This window comes from Anser brachyrhynchus (genome assembly GCF_964034855.1).
Source record: "Anser brachyrhynchus genome assembly, chromosome: 4".
Classification (NCBI taxonomy): Eukaryota; Metazoa; Chordata; class Aves; order Anseriformes; family Anatidae; genus Anser; species Anser brachyrhynchus.
In genome coordinates, this window is record NC_137698.1 from 51521045 (window position 1) to 51538632 (window position 17588).

The 17588-nt window shown below is 37.5% G+C and overlaps 1 protein-coding gene across 5 annotated transcripts in view; it reads left to right on the forward strand.

Moving 5' to 3' along the window:
* Positions 1-14814, forward strand: part of USP46 (ubiquitin specific peptidase 46) — a 30068-nt gene extending 15254 nt beyond the window's left edge. For 2 of the 5 annotated variants that reach the window (XM_080589311.1, XM_080589308.1), the window contains 6 exons: positions 2166-2242; positions 6189-6272; positions 6558-6755; positions 7244-7322; positions 8307-8456; positions 12086-14814. In XM_080589311.1, coding sequence (XP_080445437.1) covers positions 2166-2242; positions 6189-6272; positions 6558-6755; positions 7244-7322; positions 8307-8408 — 540 coding nt within the window. In that variant the 3' untranslated portion in view covers positions 8409-8456; positions 12086-14814. Of the gene's footprint in view, positions 1-2165; positions 2243-6188; positions 6273-6557; positions 6756-7243; positions 7323-8306 lie in introns of all 5 variants that reach the window. The other 3 variants (XM_080589309.1, XM_080589307.1, XM_080589310.1) reach the window with 2 other exon arrangements.
* Positions 14815-17588: the final 2774 nt, after the last annotated feature.

Genomic DNA, 17588 nt, shown 5'->3' on the forward strand with positions numbered 1-17588 from the left:
CTTCTCTAAACAGTTGTGGCCTAATTCTAAATTAATATCCAGTGTTTACACAAGACAAATTGTGCTAAGTCAGGATGTGTCCTTGGGTAACAGCAAAACTGCACAATACCCTATCTGTAATTCCAAGTGACCAAGCTTTACAGAAAAAACAGCGCTAAGTACTGCTGCTGTAGGAAGGCTTGTCCACAGCTTCCTGTGATTGCAGAAATAATGTTTATTACTCAGTATACTTTTCTAGTTCATTATATATATATATATATCTTTTATTACTGTATCTTGAAATCTTTGGAAAACAGTAAAATGAGTTAAGAGGTACCCCTTTGCTAAAATACAAATATATTATGCACGAAGAACCATTCAGATTCCAACAGTTCTTATTCTCACAAAGAGTGCAGTTTGAATCCGATTTTCTAGATACCTTTAGTTATGGTCTGTATTATTCTGTAATTAGTCTGTAAACATTTTATGTGCTGAAATCAGCAACAAAATTCCTAACTTCCTTGTGGTGTTCAGATGAAACACTGTATTTGCCAAAGACTTTTCCAAGTATTTAACCTCCTTGATGTGCGGCGTGGCTGTCAGAACTTCAGTTCCAGCAGCAGAGACACAATGTTCTCTGAAGTTTTGTTGCTCTATCTTTTGAGTTCTAGCTATGTGTTTATACTGCAGTTGATTGCTGCCAGTTTTGTGGTTTCCTGTGCTGTCTGGGTAGAATCATGTCTCAGAGAGGATTTTTGTTTGAAGAACTGCTGTTCGTTTTATTTGGATGCACTTTATGCCTCTGTACATCCATGGTAATATCAAAATTAATCCTGCTAAAGGTGTTCCTCTGGATTCAGGACTGATACGGGCCGCATTCACTATGTTTATAGGATCCCTGACATAATGCAAAGATGAGCTCAGAGCAGTGTATAACTTCCACATACATAGGCTTGCATTGATCTGAGCATGAGTGACCTGGGTCAGAACAACAGATTCAACCCCTCACTGAAGTTCTTGATTTGAACTTCGCTATCCTGCGTGGTTTGGTTATTCTAAGGAAATGCAGATACAGGAACAGAACTATGGAGTGTTCATGCAATATTTTATAAACAGAATTGGTTGTTACAAATAAGACTAAATTCATGCGAAGTAAGTAATTTTGCTACAGTCTTAGTTTCTGTGATCTGAAAAAGACATGATGGCTTTTCTGGATTTTCAAGGCCTTAAAACCCTTTTAATGGATGAAGAGAAAATCTCTGCCTCTTGAATTTCAATTGATAACCTGTTCTACTTCATTCTTTAATCTGCAAAAATATTTGTTTAGATAATGACGAAGTTTTAGTATTCTCTAAGATTTGAGATGACCCAAAATGGGATCTTTTACTTGCAGCATGTCTCCAGATCTGTTTATATCTGCCATTCCCGAAATATTCCTAGTTAATGTTTTTGAAAACACCCTTTATCAGATTTTTTTCTCCTCTTGTTCCATGTAAAAAAAACATTGTCAAAATCATAATTACTTTGCAAAATATTAACACTTTGCTGCTTTTACCTGTAACCTCTTATTCAACCTGGTCAAAATTATTGATCAGGAGCAATATTCAATGGGGAAATGCAGGTCTGTCAACAAGAAACACAGTAACAGGCTTTTAACTACTGACTGTAGGGAAAACATAAAGTGGTTGAATGACACTTCTCAATGAATGCCGACACGGAAAGTATCTTCACTACGTCCATTATAGTGGATATACTTATGTAGGGCATAAAGTGAGATTATGTAATGTAGTATGTTATAAACAGATAAATAAAACTCCAGTGTAGTAAGGAGCTGGGCTGTGTTGCATAACCAGAGAACATATGTAACAGCGCAGTTACAGCTACCATAAGGGATGATGCTCTCCCTTTAATAGACATAAAACTGCAGCCACTGATCCACGGTCAGTGGGTTTGGCTAAGTGGAACAGATGGAAGTTAAATGATATGAAAGCTGGATCGGTCAGGTTGCTAACCTGACAGAATGAATACAGTCATGCTGAACTAGAGAAAAAATTAAGTTATTGAAATAAATTGTGTAATTTATTTTGAGAAATCGGTCCATCTTCAGCACTTGCACATAGGCATAAACAGCATTTGGATGTATGATTTTTACTAAATCTGTTTTACATGTATATTCTTTGCCACAGGTTAGTAGCAAAGATGAAGATTTTCTTGACCTTTCTGTTGATGTGGAGCAGAACACATCAATTACACACTGTCTAAGGTAAATGAATGCATCTCTTTGAAAGATACGTCTATCTGACTTTGTTAAATTTTCCAAGTCTAGTAAATACAGAATAGAAAAGTAGAATAACATTGGTTTTTGAGATTTTCCTAAGCAGAAGAAAACTACTGCAAACTGGATGTTTCCTCTAATGACAAAATACACATTAATGGATTTTGTTTTACTCTCACTTTCAGTGCCTGTGTTTGGAAGAGAAAAAAGATTCCTCTCTCGGGGAAAATAATTTATTGCCTTGTCATCTGGAAGAATTGCTGCAGAATAATAATGGCTTCAAAGAGATTTGTGTGTGCTTATCTTTAAGCTTTTAGTCAAGTGCTTTGTTGATTAGGACTTATGTGCATATTAAAAGTCAAGTGTATGCTTTATAGAATGAGTGCTAGAGTCCCTAGAGGGCAAAAGATTCCAAAAGCCTACTTTTCTGCCATGTAAGTTTCTTGTTTTGTGTCTCAACCTAAAAATACAATGAGAAGTCTTTTATTCTAAGTCTCAGTTCTGCTCTTAGTACATGCTTAACTGTTAAATACTTCTGAGATCAAAATAAATTTCAGGTTTACGTGGATGATTATCCTGAGAGATTTAAAATATATGGAGTTCTGACATTGATACAAAAAAACGATATCTAGGTTTAAGACAATGTATTGCTGATCAGAGGTAATGGTTATGAATTGGCAAAATGACTTTCAAGCTCTTTCATTGGCTAACAATTTTGAACTTGCATTTAGTTTTAGCAGTTGTTCTGGAACACCTAGGAGATGTTGCCTGACATCTCACACCAAACTGAGATTTACAGAGAGAGAAAGCATATGAGGTACTAACCACTTCCTGAGTTAGAAAGCACTGATTTCTCTGTAGATAAAACTGTACTAAGAAACAATTGTTACATTTTAAAGTGCTAGATGCAGTAAGTTCATTCCTTCTCAGTTTCAGTTCAGTCTCCTGTAGGATACTGTAGAAGTCCTTAGCCCTCAAGTAGGGATGCTTGTCCCTTCTGTTCTAAAAGATGTTTTATCAGTAGTAGCTCCATTGCATACCTCCTGTATACTCTGGGCATTAAAAAAGGGTTGCTCCTCTTCCTCTTAGCAGCAGTGGTTTATATACAGAATGTCATCACTCTTCCTAGAATTGTGGGTTTCTTTTTATTTATTTATTTATTTTTTTTCTTCAAGTTGAACAGCCTAAGGTCATTCAAGCATTCTTTCACAGATCATCTTCTCTAGGTCTCCGCTCATGTTCATTACTCTTCTGCATTCTCTCCAGTTGAACCTCTCTCTTGAATTCCCCTTCCTGAAGTGCAGTTGCCTAAAACTATGCACAATATTCCAGCAGAGATCTACACAGTCCTGAAATGTATGGATACCCAAAAGTTGTTTATACACAGCAGTACAGCATCTGCCTTACTCCAGCAGCATGCCATGCTATTTGAAATCTATCCATTGTTTCTTCTAGAAATAAATGGAAGAAATAAATAGTTTCTTCTAGAAATAAATGAGTTATCACCTGTCATCTCTTCTGATTGTCTTTCACACTAGAAGCAGGTCTACCTCTGTTTAGAAAAGATTATTCAGTGAGACTATGGATTTCCTCTCACTGCTCTACTGCATTATTCATTATTAAACAGGGTGTAAGTGCTTTTGTGGTTACTGTTAATAGGCATGACCAAGTTACCATTATTGTTGTAAAATTCAGTATATCTTTTTTAAGATAACTGCTCTGCTGTGACTTTAAAGCTTTAAATACTGCTGCACTGAAAAGGAAAATTAAAGAAAATCTGTGCAATATAACATTTCAGTAAAACGAATTTCTTTGCCACTATGGATGAAGGTTCTTTTCAGTTACTTCCGTAGCTATTCAGATCGAAAAGGTCCAAAGAATACTAGCCTCTGGCATAGTCTAACTCCACAGGGTAGACAACTGGGCCTGAAGCAACAAAAGTTTAATAACATACATAGTACATTTCCATTATTTTTATTTCCACTAGGAGTTGCAAAATTTACCAGTCCATTTGATCCTGAATGTTAACTAGTCTGCCTGTGCTTTTTTTTATTCCACTAAGAATTCTGTCATCTCTTAAAATAGAAAATTTATACTATTTATGCATATAAACAACTGAAAGCACCTTCTGCACTGTAGCATTGAGCTTGTAGAATGACTAGAAGTGTGGGAGCATATAGGGTCAATGTTGAATTAGTATGTCTTGAGCAGGTATAGTTAAAAATTCCCTTTTCCTGTTAAAGTACCATATAAACAGAATGAAGATTGGCCCATTCCTGGAACAGGAGATAGCTGGAAATGTCTTGAAACTAGCTCTGCAGTTGTAGAGAAAGGTTCCTCAAGCCTGTAGTTCTTGTACATGCAGACTGCCTGAACTCCAATGATCAGCTGTTTTTAACTGTGAAATATCTAATGCTGAAAATTCCTGATCGATGAAACAACTACCAAAGCTGCAGTTGTAAAGGGCAACAAAAACATCTAATTTTCACCTGCATACCTCCCTTCCCCCAAAGGAAACAGAGCATGAGAGATCTTACTATAACTATCAATCATAAAGAACTTAAACTTGAAAATGGAAAATTCCCACAAGTTGTGGAAGTAACCTAATACCCATGCCCTGGCAATCCATACAGTTTTCTCTCCCATCTCTCTCTCCCATCTGCCCCTGTGGTGATGATGCCAGGTAAAAATAATCGTGAGGAATCCTCCCCTTGCCTTTCTAAGAGGAGTCTGGAGCTGCCTGCTGTGAGGGGAGGCTAACCTTGCAGGCAGCGTGGCTTCAGCCTCTGTGCACATGGGCTGCGATGGCAGAACGAAGCTTATTGCTGGGACTGAATTTGTCTGGAATTCAGAACTCTGTCAGGTACAACAATGCAGGTGCAATCAACAGGACAGTTCTGTTCTTCAGAAACATCTGAATCTTTACGGCCTGGTTGGACAGGTCCTTGGGCAACCTGATCTAGTCAGAGGTGTCCCTGGCATGGTAGGGAAGTTGGACTAGATGAACTTTAAAGGTGCCTTCCAACCCAAACCATCTTGTGATTCAGATACATCTATTTAAAGCTCAGAGTCACAAGAAAACCTGTGTGTCTGAAGTGGAAGATAGGTGTTTATGTCTGTATTTACAGTTCTCACCTGCTCAGCTGCAATGTAACACTTGAGGTGACAAAAAAATCACTGCCACTTTTTTCCAGTTAAGTATTTTAGATACCTAAAATTGTGTTCCCAAGAATATTAGCATTGTGACTATAGCAAATCTTTTCTGTGAACAGAGCAGCATTATCAAGCCAGGTCTTCCTCTGCTTCTCTCAGTTCAGAAGCTCAGTCCAGAAACATTTCTAAGCATATTTACTTAATAGGTATTTAGGAAAACTGCTATAGTAGCTGTCACTTTCCTTTTTAGACAACAAGAAAGTATAATCACATAACTTCTGGATAATGGTTCAGAGGTTAGAGGATACGGAAGACTGAATTCAGTTTATTTCTTCTGCATAAGAGGATTCAAGCCTATCTTAGAGAAGAACACCATAAAATGTGATCTATTTGTGAATGACTGAAGTGCATTTGAAGATAGTCCATTCTGCAAATAATTTTAAAAGGCACTGGATGGATTGAGCAACTACATTGCACTCTAGGCAGCCCCTTGACATGTAAGAGATGAGGATGTAGATCTCAGTTAGAGACACCTGACCTTTCCCCTGTATAGTATGTAGGGCCTCAGCACAAAACACAGGGCTGTCACAGCAGGCAGATACCCCTAGTCCCTTTGCAAATCCCAGTATTGTTGATTTAGGTGCTATAGAAAAGCGGATGTCAGTGGAAACAAGATTTCTTCATGTGTGTCTTTTTAGGGTTCCAGTTCCACAGACCAAGTGTGGTACTGGGGCAAAAGTATTAAGAACCTTTAAGAACTGATGACTGTATTTATTTACAGAGACTTCAGCAACACAGAGACATTATGTAGTGAACAGAAATACTACTGTGAAACTTGCTGCAGTAAACAAGAGGCACAGAAAAGGTAAGCAAAGAGTAGGGTATTTCACTATGTCCCTCCTGGGCTTTGACAAGCCTCCTCCTTGAAATTCGTTGTGTTTAGATTGCTTGCACCCCAAAGGCACACTCTCTGGGGGCCAGAGGACCTACAGACAGATTCAAAACTATCACAAGTTTTACTGTAGATGCTACTGCTAGTAGACTAGTGTTACTTACAAGGTGCTTTTTTAATGCAAACATTTACTCATCAAGGAAAGAGTGGCTTTGAACTGGGCAGGTCTTTATCATGTGCACTCTAATGGTTTCACAGGATGCGAGTAAAAAAGCTGCCAATGATTCTTGCCTTACACCTCAAGAGATTCAAGTATATGGAACAATTGCACAGGTATACTAAGCTGTCATATCGTGTAGTATTTCCTCTGGAGTTACGTCTCTTCAACACGTCTGGTGATGCTGTCAACTTAGATCGGATGTATGACTTGGTAGCTGTTGTTGTTCACTGTGGAAGGTAAGACACTTTCATGTCTATCTCAAGCTATTGCTTTTTTCAAGCTATTGCCAGTTCCAGGCGTTTGTCAAGGGCAGAGGCATGCCTGACAAAATGGAGGGAGAGTGGGAGGGGGGACATACACCATGCTGCTGCACCAGCTTGCATGTATCTTGGCCTGAATCTCTTAAAATATTTGCCTTAGCTGATGTCTGCTATGAGCAAATTGTTAAGTACTCTGTAGGTTAATTTGCAAATGGTCATAGAACAGATGAGAACAACACATTTAGCTTTTAGCTGATTAAGTCACTGCAACAAGGCAAAAAGGGAAAAGAGAACATTTCCACTGTACCACCACAGGTGGGTTTACTATGTTCTTCTTAACATGTATTTATAATTCAGTCTGCTTTAATATAGACATGTGATTTATCAAAATGGAACCAATAGTACCTTCTAAAGTTATTACAGGTTTTATGATTTTTATTTTTATTTCTTGTTTTGCTTTTTAGTGGACCAAATCGTGGGCATTATATTACTATTGTGAAAAGTCATGGATTTTGGCTCTTGTTTGATGATGACATTGTAGAGGTCAGTATGCTGAAGGCCACAAGCATAACATTTGTTTATGTTCTCTTCTCAATTTGGAATTAAAATTCTGATCCAGATCTGGGTATAGATTACTACTCTGCGAAGTCACAGCTTGGTTGTAATGTGATATTTAGTTCAGCTCAGTTAGGAAGTAGGATTGCAAACAGAATGATTAATTGTGCAGTTTGTACCCTGTCAATGTCAAAGAGGGTTGTTTTATTTCAGAGCAACATCAAACATTTTTAATATCAGATTTTGAGAGTTTAATTTGGAATGTTCTCTCTATGTAATAAAATCAATTTAATTCGTTGCAGGAACTATTTTGCAATCTTTGGCAATATCACTAGGCAAAACTGGACTGGTTAAAGTTAGGTTTGCTGTAGGATTTTAATTCCTGAACAACTGGGAAGTTATAAGAAAGTCTGAACTCTGTAATCCATCTGGGATTGTCCGAATGTAAATTAGAGCAAGGTCTGGTCCACAACTATCACAGATTCTAAGCACAGAACAATTAATTCCCAAGCAAACCCTTTATGTCACTCTGGCACCTGACAAAACTGAGGTCTTGAGTCTTGTTTCCCAGGTTTAAATCCACTGGAGTAGAGTAAGCACTTTGGGACCACTGGGAATGGTGCATGTCTTGAAGAGGGTTTCTGTCACCTCTCAGAAAGATGAGGTCACGTGGTCACATTCATGCTTTTTGCCAGTGTTCACTACTGCATTCAAAAGAGTCTCTGTTACTAGAAAAAGCCTTAATTCAGTTAGGTTCTCTGAGACAAACATTTCTATTGACTTCATGAGTGCAATCAGTAGGATTTAGCCCCTAAACATTACCCTTTCAGAGCCTGAACTGCAAACAGAATTTGTTAATTGCTCCCCTGAAACATATAACTGAATTTGTCTTTTGTTTTTACAAAGCCATTTAATCCACGCTTGGTATTTCTTTAACCTAACTGTACATAAACAATTCTATTTATCTTGCAGAAAATAGATGCTCAAGCTATTGAAGAATTCTATGGACTGACCTCTGACATATCAAAAAATTCAGAGTCTGGTTATATTTTATTCTATCAATCAAGAGAGTGACTTGGCAAACTGTGACAGTTGCACACCACAATGCTGCACGCAAAGAAGGTGATGGCCCCCCTGAACCAACCTTTACAATGACCACATCTTGTATGGTTGAACAATGATAAGTCTGTCTCCTATTAAACGGTCCACGTGGTATTGACTATAGCTGTTCACTTTTGACATACAGAACTTTATTTTGGTGAGGGGGGTTAGTTTGTTGTTTTTAAGTCTGATTGAAAATTTAATTGCAGTCAGATTTTAGTGGAATTTATATGGACTAACATTTACAGATAATAAGATCTGGATGTCAACCGTTAAACCCAATCCAGCTAGAGTAGTATTTTATATGGAAGTGTTCATTGCATTTAGGGCAAAATTGTTTAAAGCTTTCTAAATGACTTTGGGGTGTGTTGATTTACAAAACATTCCTTTAAATACACTCTGACATATACTTACCCAATTTAAGTGTATGAAAAAAAAATCTGCTTCATAATGACTGGAATTGTGGTTGCATAGGGGATTTTTTTAATTTATTTTTTAACATGTTACTCTCCCCTGAAAAGATATTCTTCCAAAATCACTTAAGCTTTGGGTTTTTAAAAACTTTCAGTTTATAACTTCAGGCCTAACATTCACATAGAGGGAGTTAAATTGCAATGGAACAAAGTAATGCTGTATGTCCAGTCAGTGTGCTAACCATGCGATAGTACAGCTAGGTGAGATTTCAGAACTTAGAGAGCACTGGATGACACGTATGACACAGAGATAAGTAACATTTATAGAGACTGGGCTTATCTTTCTGTTGAAACAGTATAATAAAGTCCGTACTTAATTTAGTTTGCAGAGATACCAACACTGCTCATGTACAACATATCCACCAGGACTGAAATTACACAGTCCTGCTACATGCATGTTGTTGGTACAGTACATAAGACAGGGCTTGATCCTGTCATTTCTGAATATCTGTAGGTCCCATGTACACTTCTCAAGAAGGAGTCCATTTCTTAGCAACATAACAGCATATAACAACCATTAATTTACACACGCTGCCATGTATATGCCATTGCTAGTGTTTTTAGCCATATTTGATAGCATTTGGATCACCACAAAGCCAGATAGGGCTCTTGAGGGTCTGATTTAAAAAATATCAAAAGGCTTAGTGCAACTGTTTCTGATTTTTCTGGGTGAATTTGGCTGGCAGTAGTCATGCACTGGTTAATAAAACTGCTGAACACACATACTAGAATTTGGCAAAAATAATGTAGAAGAAAGTATCAACAGGGTATGAGGAGAGATGGAAAGCAGGATGAGGCAGTGGTAACACCAGGTTAGCTTGCTTGGTTTGACACGCCTTTATGCAATGCTTAAACCCCAGTAGCCAAATACCTATTCCAATGAAGTCAACAGCAAAGAAACTCCTGCTGTCTTCAAGGGGACTGAAAGTTGGTTCCAGTATTTACAAGGACATTTTCTCATCTCACAAAATGTATTTCTGCTTGTTATATTTTATTCACTCGTTTGGTATTTATTAGACAATGTTGCTTTTGGTACTTTTCTTTTAGAAGCCTGCCTACCACTTTATGGCAGACACTGTTTCAGAAAATGGCTTTAGAAGCACAGCTAAATGTTATATTTTAGTTTTCTGTAGGAAAGAGAAAAACATTTTTCATTGTAATCTACTGTGAATGTGGAATATCTTTTTGTTGAATAACAGTGAAAATGAAATACTAGCTTCTACTGTAACATCAGCTGAACAGCTGGATTTATCAATGGCCATTTTGTAAACAAAAGAAACATAGCACTTTACACTGAAGGAGAAACAAAAGTGGACTTTTCATATAACATTATATGTGGTTTATCGTGTTATACCAATACAAGAAAACACGTAGAATGTAACCTTAGAGTACTGAGGTAGGTGAGTAACAGTAGAGGTCTGCAGAGATCATTCACATGAATGAAGGTTGTTATGCAGGCTAAAGACAAGCATAATTGGGATGCAGTTGTTGTCCTTTTATTGATGATGGAATGAAATGTTCTGTCTGTAACACAAAAGACAGACATCATACAGGAGACTGGCTCTCACTGAGGCCCAGGAGATTTTTCCACTGAAAAGCTAAACCTGCATATCCTTCTTTAATGGATGTATTTATGAGCATTCAGAATTGCCACATTAAAGGTATAATAATCACTTGCCTTTTAAAACAGGAGTGTTTCCTGATTGTGAATGAAGACACTCCAGTTCAGCAGTCACCAGTATTGGTCCGAGAGTCTGTACTTTACAGTTTACTACTGAACATTCACAGGGCATTCTTCAGTTTTAAAGCAAGCAACAAAAAATACACTCTTAATGTATCAATTGAATGTTTGAGGCTCGTGTTTGTATGTAAAGTATTTTTGCGTAAAAATAACTTTAAGATCAGTTCAATTTTAGGAAAAGTTTTTCATATTTGAATTAACTTATCTGAAAAATGATTTTTTAATGTTAATAAAAATGAAGTAATATATAAATGATCAAGTATAGGATACTAATCTTTGCTTTTCTCCAGCTGCAAGACAGCTCTAGGTTGTAAAATGTACAGATAACTGTTGTACATTACTGCTTTTCATAAAGTGTGAAAACTGTGTTAAAAATGAATTGCCCAACTTTTCTGTTACAAATGAGAAGAGATGCGTAAGATTTATGAGAAAATATTGTACAGGTACTTATAGCAGGAGTTCGAGATCACATCACTGGTATCTCACCAGTCAGTGGTTTGACATCAACTCTGAAAATCGTGGAACGTTCACTTTGTGTTAATGCCAGCTAAAGTAAGGAGCATTTTCTTTTGATTCTAAATAAATAAATAAATAAATGTTCTTCAGTCAGGAGAAGTTCTAATCTATGTCAAATTAAGCACATTTTGCAGGATTAGGATTGTCACAGGAACAATATTAAGATGTAAAATAGTTTAGTTGATTAAAAAAAATGTAATCCTTTCTTTCTTAAGCTTATATATAGATTTCCAGTCTCTTCTGAGAAAAAATGGTAAAATATTTAGGACAATCAAAGTTTTTCAGTCAGCCTTTAGAACATAAAAATATAGCACAGATGTCTGTGAGTGTCCTGTACTTCCCTAAAATGACTGTTTTTATGGTTCTGAGTGTATTAGGCCTAATGACATCTGAAGTTCTCTACTTGTTTCATGTGCTGTTACCGAGAAGTTTATAAAACTTACTACCATGTTCTTACTTTGAAAAAGAACACTTTTGTCCTGTGCTGTTTTTCAGCTAAACCCGATGAAGCACTGCAGTGCTGATGAATCAGTTATCTTAGACGATGAGCTTAGACCTCAACTTCAGTGTTCCGCAGAACAGGCTGTCAGGATTTTATGTAATTTCTATTTCTGGGACACAGCAGAGGGAGGCAGAAGAGGGAGTGATGGAGGAACCATATCAGTGAAGCAGAACACCTTGTTGCAATTAAGTCCCCAAATTGCTTCTGTCAATTCAGTTTTAATAATTTACAGTTACCACAGAGCAGCAGATAACATCTTAAAGATCTTGTTCCTTTAGCAGTTGTAGTAAAGGAAATAAAGCAGTAGGTGTTTCCTTCACGTTAGATTGAATAAAGGTATTAAAGACCTAAGCTGAAATTAAAATTCATGTTATGTGGTGGGTCCTAACGTGCTACCACACCTGTCTTTTATCTTCAGACATTACATTTAATTCTCCCATCTGTAACAACATCACCTACTTGGGACCGGAGCTGACAACTTGCAGCTGCCAGTGATTTGATGTCTCTCAGCAGCAGCCCCTTCTTGATTTATCACATTTTCGCTGCGTGTGGCTGGCGAGTTTGAGCAGTATCTTATAGCTAAATGTGTGCTAGTAATATTAAGAAGTTTTGGATTTATACCTGTTCCATGTTAGAACTTTTATCAAAGTCTGTTTTAATTTATTTCTCTTTTGTTTCTCTGTTAATGTATTTGTATAATAACTTACATAGTTAATATTATTAATTTTCTGTTTTAATTTTTACGTACTTTAAGTTTTTAAATGTAACCAACTTAAGCACTTTAAGCATCAGTGTCAATCTTGTAAAATTCCAATCAGCTTAACACTTTGCTGTTGTCTTTTTGCTTTTGCAACCTTCTGCTTGTGATGCAGCATCTCTAGTTACAACCCAATTTCCATTTCTATGTTTGTAGTCCTAGTTGGGCTGTAAATTTGGGAAGCACAAATTTGTTCATATGTATTTGTTCATATTGCTGTGGAAGGTGAGAGGACAAACACACTGTAAACACCGCAAGGATGACAAGGATGCAGTATTTATAGTGTGCCTGTCCTCTCACCTTCTGTAGCAATATGTACGTGATGAATTGCACTTACACCTCAGATTTCACGGCATTTTTTGCACTCTATCTGCAAGACTACAGATAAAGAATGGAATGGCTGCAATACTTCCTTCTGTTGGACAGTTATTAATGACCATAATTTAGAAAAGCTCCACTTCTCCCAAGAATATTCTCTTTTACCAAACACTTACCTGTCAATCAACTGGTAACGCACATAGTGCTCTATTTGCCATTTTACCTGTGCTCTGTGCAATCTCAAACATGAGTAATCTTAAGAGCTGCATTTATTCTTGGCCTTTGTGTGAATACAAGCAAGGAGAGCAATCTTTTTGTATCTTCCTTCTCTCCACTTGGGCTCATATAAAGGAAAGAAGTAGGATACATGCTAGTAAAAAATAAAATAATAACACTCCATCTATCAAAGATGCTGAATATTTCTTGCAGAGCAGTGTTGATGGTAACTATATCAGAAAATCACTGACTTTGCTTTGTTAGTGCAAAACTAATTGCAAAAATGTTGTTGTTAATTTATTTTAGACATTGTACTCTCTTCGATCAATGAAAAGACCAGGACTTTTTCCTGTTGCTGCAGTTCTGTTGGTGAGGTGTTTCTTATCCATTTAACATGGCACTGAATATTTAAACAGCCCTTGGCAAGCCTCAAAGACACCCTTTTAATTTCTTTCCAGCTAATGTGCATTACTTTGGGGAGATTGCTTGAACCCGTCCACAAGAATGATTTAGATTAGCATTTTTGCATACAAGGTCAAACAACACCTACCAGGTATGTGCCCACCTGATGGGACCAGCTGGGCTAAGCCCACACCTTTTTACACACTAATGATTGTTTACCCCCTAGGAGGTTTGCTTGCTGGCTTTGCCTGGAGGATTTAATATGAGGCTGCACATAGCTCCCTTTATTCACGGTCTCAGAGTTGCTATAATTCTTTAATAATTCTGCTTCACTGGGTTATCAGGGCTGGGACCATTGCACAATGTAAAATAAATTAACTTGCGTGTGCCATTACAATGGGCAATTTAACAGCTTAATGCTTCCGATGAAGGCTGTTACAGGTGGCAACTTTGCTGTATGAAAGACTCTTAAAGAGTGATTTTTTTGTGTTAGCATAGTAGTTTGTAGGAGGAGCTGGACGGCACACAGCATCTTAACCCTCAGCTTACCCAGATGAAGTCAGCGCTCCATCCCATAGATAATCCTAACCCTTCTCCTATGGGTTCCAAAGTGGCAGAAACAAACCCTCTGTGAAGACACCCTGTAGTTCACCACAGCCTGCCACAGTAGATAATTAAGAAACATTTGCAGCCCTTCTCCCCACAGCCTCAAACTCTCATTAATAGGAATACGCTCCTCAAAGAAGCTGTGCTCAAACATCAGCTTTCTATTATCCATGGTGTTCATATCTGCAAGCATCCCATGACACTGTGTTCAGATACTGTATTATTTTCTAGTCGTTTTCTCAACTCTCATTCTAACCCTAAGAGCAACTTGAGGGCAGCTGTGTTACAGATTCAAGCGTTTATCCTGGAAAAAAATTCCAGCTTCAGTGACTTTCATTAAAGAGCACTAACAGGAGCTCTGTAACTTACCCGTGACTCTTCAGGAGTAAAGTCAGCATTATTGTACGAATATGAGTGTAGAGTAGTGGCGAAGAAGAAAAAAAAAAATGGAGGAGGAAGTATGGAAAGGGCTGTTTAGTCTGAGGCTTTGGATATGTATATCTGTTTGTAAATATGCAGTCCCTACCTACCTGGTCAAAAAGGTGCAATCATAGAAAAACTAAGTAAGTATTTTGTGCTAGTTTTTTGAATGGAGTAAGAGGTAGTAAAACTATTAGGCATACATCTGGGGACACATAAAATACTGAATTTCTTGTAAAGGGTACAATATGCCGTGTGTGTGTACAGTTGAGTGCTCTTTTTAATCATGTACATGTAATTAAACCCTGCGCTATCTGCAGAACTGTAAGATAAACCTCATGTTGGATATTAAGGTTGTAACATAAGAAAACAGTATTTTCTCCTGTTAACATGTTTATATTTTACATAAAATAAACTCCCTAAACTGATCTTGTTTCCATTCAGCTTGCCTTGAATTCAGCTGGAGCCAGACTAAGGCTGAACATTGATGTTAGGTGTTGAACAAAATGCTTCTGAGTGCAAGGTGTCTGTAAACTTACCGATGGGGAGACTGTTGATGCTTGCTTGTTATTTCATGTGGTGGAGTGCCTCCATTTTGCCACTGGGGCTAACTGCCTCTGAAGTGTGTCAAGGGAACGCGTTTTGCATGCAGGCCGTGAATTGTCTTGGTGGACTATACACACAGCTGCGTGACCGAGCTGCACCTAGTTAAAAACACCGCTGACCTTGCCAATGTTACTGAGAACAAGTAAAACTGAACAGAATAAAAAGCAGCAGGAGTTGAGCTACGTATTGCATCAGGGAACAGCGAGAACCCCAAGGCCTTTAGTCTGGGGTTTTGCTGTGGCTACTGGAGCAGGAAAGGGTCTTGCTAAAGAGGTCTAAAGTTCTGTCAGAGGACTGAAAGATTCCTGCAGTCTGCTCATTTTTCTGAAGTTACTCATTAGCAAACACAATTTACTTTCTCAAAAGCGAGGAAAATAAAAGGCCGGAGTTTCTTGCCCTTGTCTAAACGGATTCCTGCTATTCCTTCAGAATCCTTTAGAGAACCAAAATCAAACATAGCTGTCAGACTGTATGCTGAATTTATAGGTAACATGCCATAAGATTTATGGCACATCAGACTATCAAAGGACTAGGTTCAAAAACACTTCACATCTTACAACATAGATTTCCTCCCAGATAAAATCCTCGAAGCACCTTCACATTTATTCTTGGGTTATTAGAACATAAGCTTTAAACTAAAGGATGGGGAGACAAATTTAAAATGCAGGAGATGACAGAAATAAATCTCAAATCTACAATTTAAAAACTTTTTATAATGTACATATAAATAAGCCAATAAAAAAAAAATCCAAGAACTATGTTCAAAATCACTCTATGTGGGCTCCAGAAGAATTGCTGTCATTTCAGAAATGCATTTTCCCAGGAGCTGTATGATGCTTACCTGTGTCTCTGTCCCATCATTTTCAGCGAGTTAATCATTTTTAGATTAGATTGGGTTGTGTCCTGTGTACCAGATAAATAGAGAAATGCTAAAAATATAATTCCATCTTGATTCAAAACTCAGTTATGGTAGGAGAAAATGATAAGTTTCCTCATTTCAATACACTCACCAGAATCAAACAAAGCAAGTAACTGGGCATGACCAAATATACTACATGGAAGACCATGTTTCTGAAGATGATGATTTCCTTGAATATCTGTGTGCAACTAAAATAAATAAATAAATAAGGAAGAAAAATGAAACAACCATTTTCAAGATATAAATATATATACGGTAACAGAAACATTTCAATCCTCAGTTCTGAAAAATGTCCCTCTTCACTTATTAACCTTATATCGAACAGCAAAGGATTACTCCATAGCCTTGTTGAAGTTCACTCCTCCTCACAGCATGACTCATTTGGCCACTGCTGTGACCAAAGAGCTTCAACCTTTCCTCAGTCTAAAGAGGCTGTAGCCATATAACCTTCTTAATGTCTCTGGGGAACTTGTGTGGTGGGGGCTGTGGGGCCAGAATCCCTATGAACTGGGTCTTCCTGGAGCCTTCCTCCTGGGGCACACCAGACCAGTGATGGCTTTCTCTGTTCCACCTGAGCATCTTCCATACACGTTTTACTCAAGTTTGACTTTCCAGCTACACATGATGCACAAGGGTTTTTTTTTATTATTATTATTTCCAGTACAGAATTACTTTTCTTTAGATAGGAAAATGCATCAGCAGATCTAGAGAAAAAGATAAACAACAGTACTCCCCTGCTTGAGGTTGTTCATATGGTGGTATGTCATCTGAACCTGGGAAGGAATCCTTTGATGAATCAATTCAAGATCAAAGCTATTAAAGTATTTAAGGTATTTAAAGGAAGGTATTTAAGAGGCATGTGGATGTGGCACTAAGGGACATGTTTTAATGATGGGACTTGGTAGGTCAGGTGGACTTGATGATCTTGAAGGTATTCTCCAATCAAGATGATTCTATAATCTATGATTACAGAATGATTATGTATAATCATTATATATTATTATAATATCTATATATTGTTATGATTATATATAATCTATGATTATCCTCTAGATTGCATTTCACACACATATGAGGAAAAATATTCAGATCATGCTCCAGAACAGCAAAGGTGTTGAAAAAGATACAGTTTTCACCCAACAATGTGATAGAGACCAAATTCTACCATCAGTCTCATGAGTGTATCTTTGAAGAAACTCCAGACAGGTCTACAGTTTTATAGCAGCATTAGTAAAATAGGAACTAGAATAAAGTTTCTTCCAACTTCCTCACGATGTTGTTGGTGTGCAGAGCTGTGCTTCCTATACAGCAGTAAGGGAGGGAGATGTGTGGAATACTAAGCTCTGGAGAACTACAAGTGGCATTGTCTCTGCTTTCTGAAAGCATGATTCAGGAACACAAACAGAATCTTACACTTCATTTATTTGCTAAACATGTAATTCTCACTGTCATTTATGAAGCATTTTTCTTTTTGGTTTGGTTTGGTTTTTTTGGTCTTCAATATAATCTACCAGCCAACTTTTCAGCCCTTAATTTTTTGAATATTGTATACACTGGGGGATGTGTACCAAAATCCGTATCTACTTGAGATACCTACACCTTGCACTGAATCTGGCCACCCGTCAGCTAGATAACTTTAAATAGTAGGAACATGTTCACCGGCTCCTCAGCAGGTGC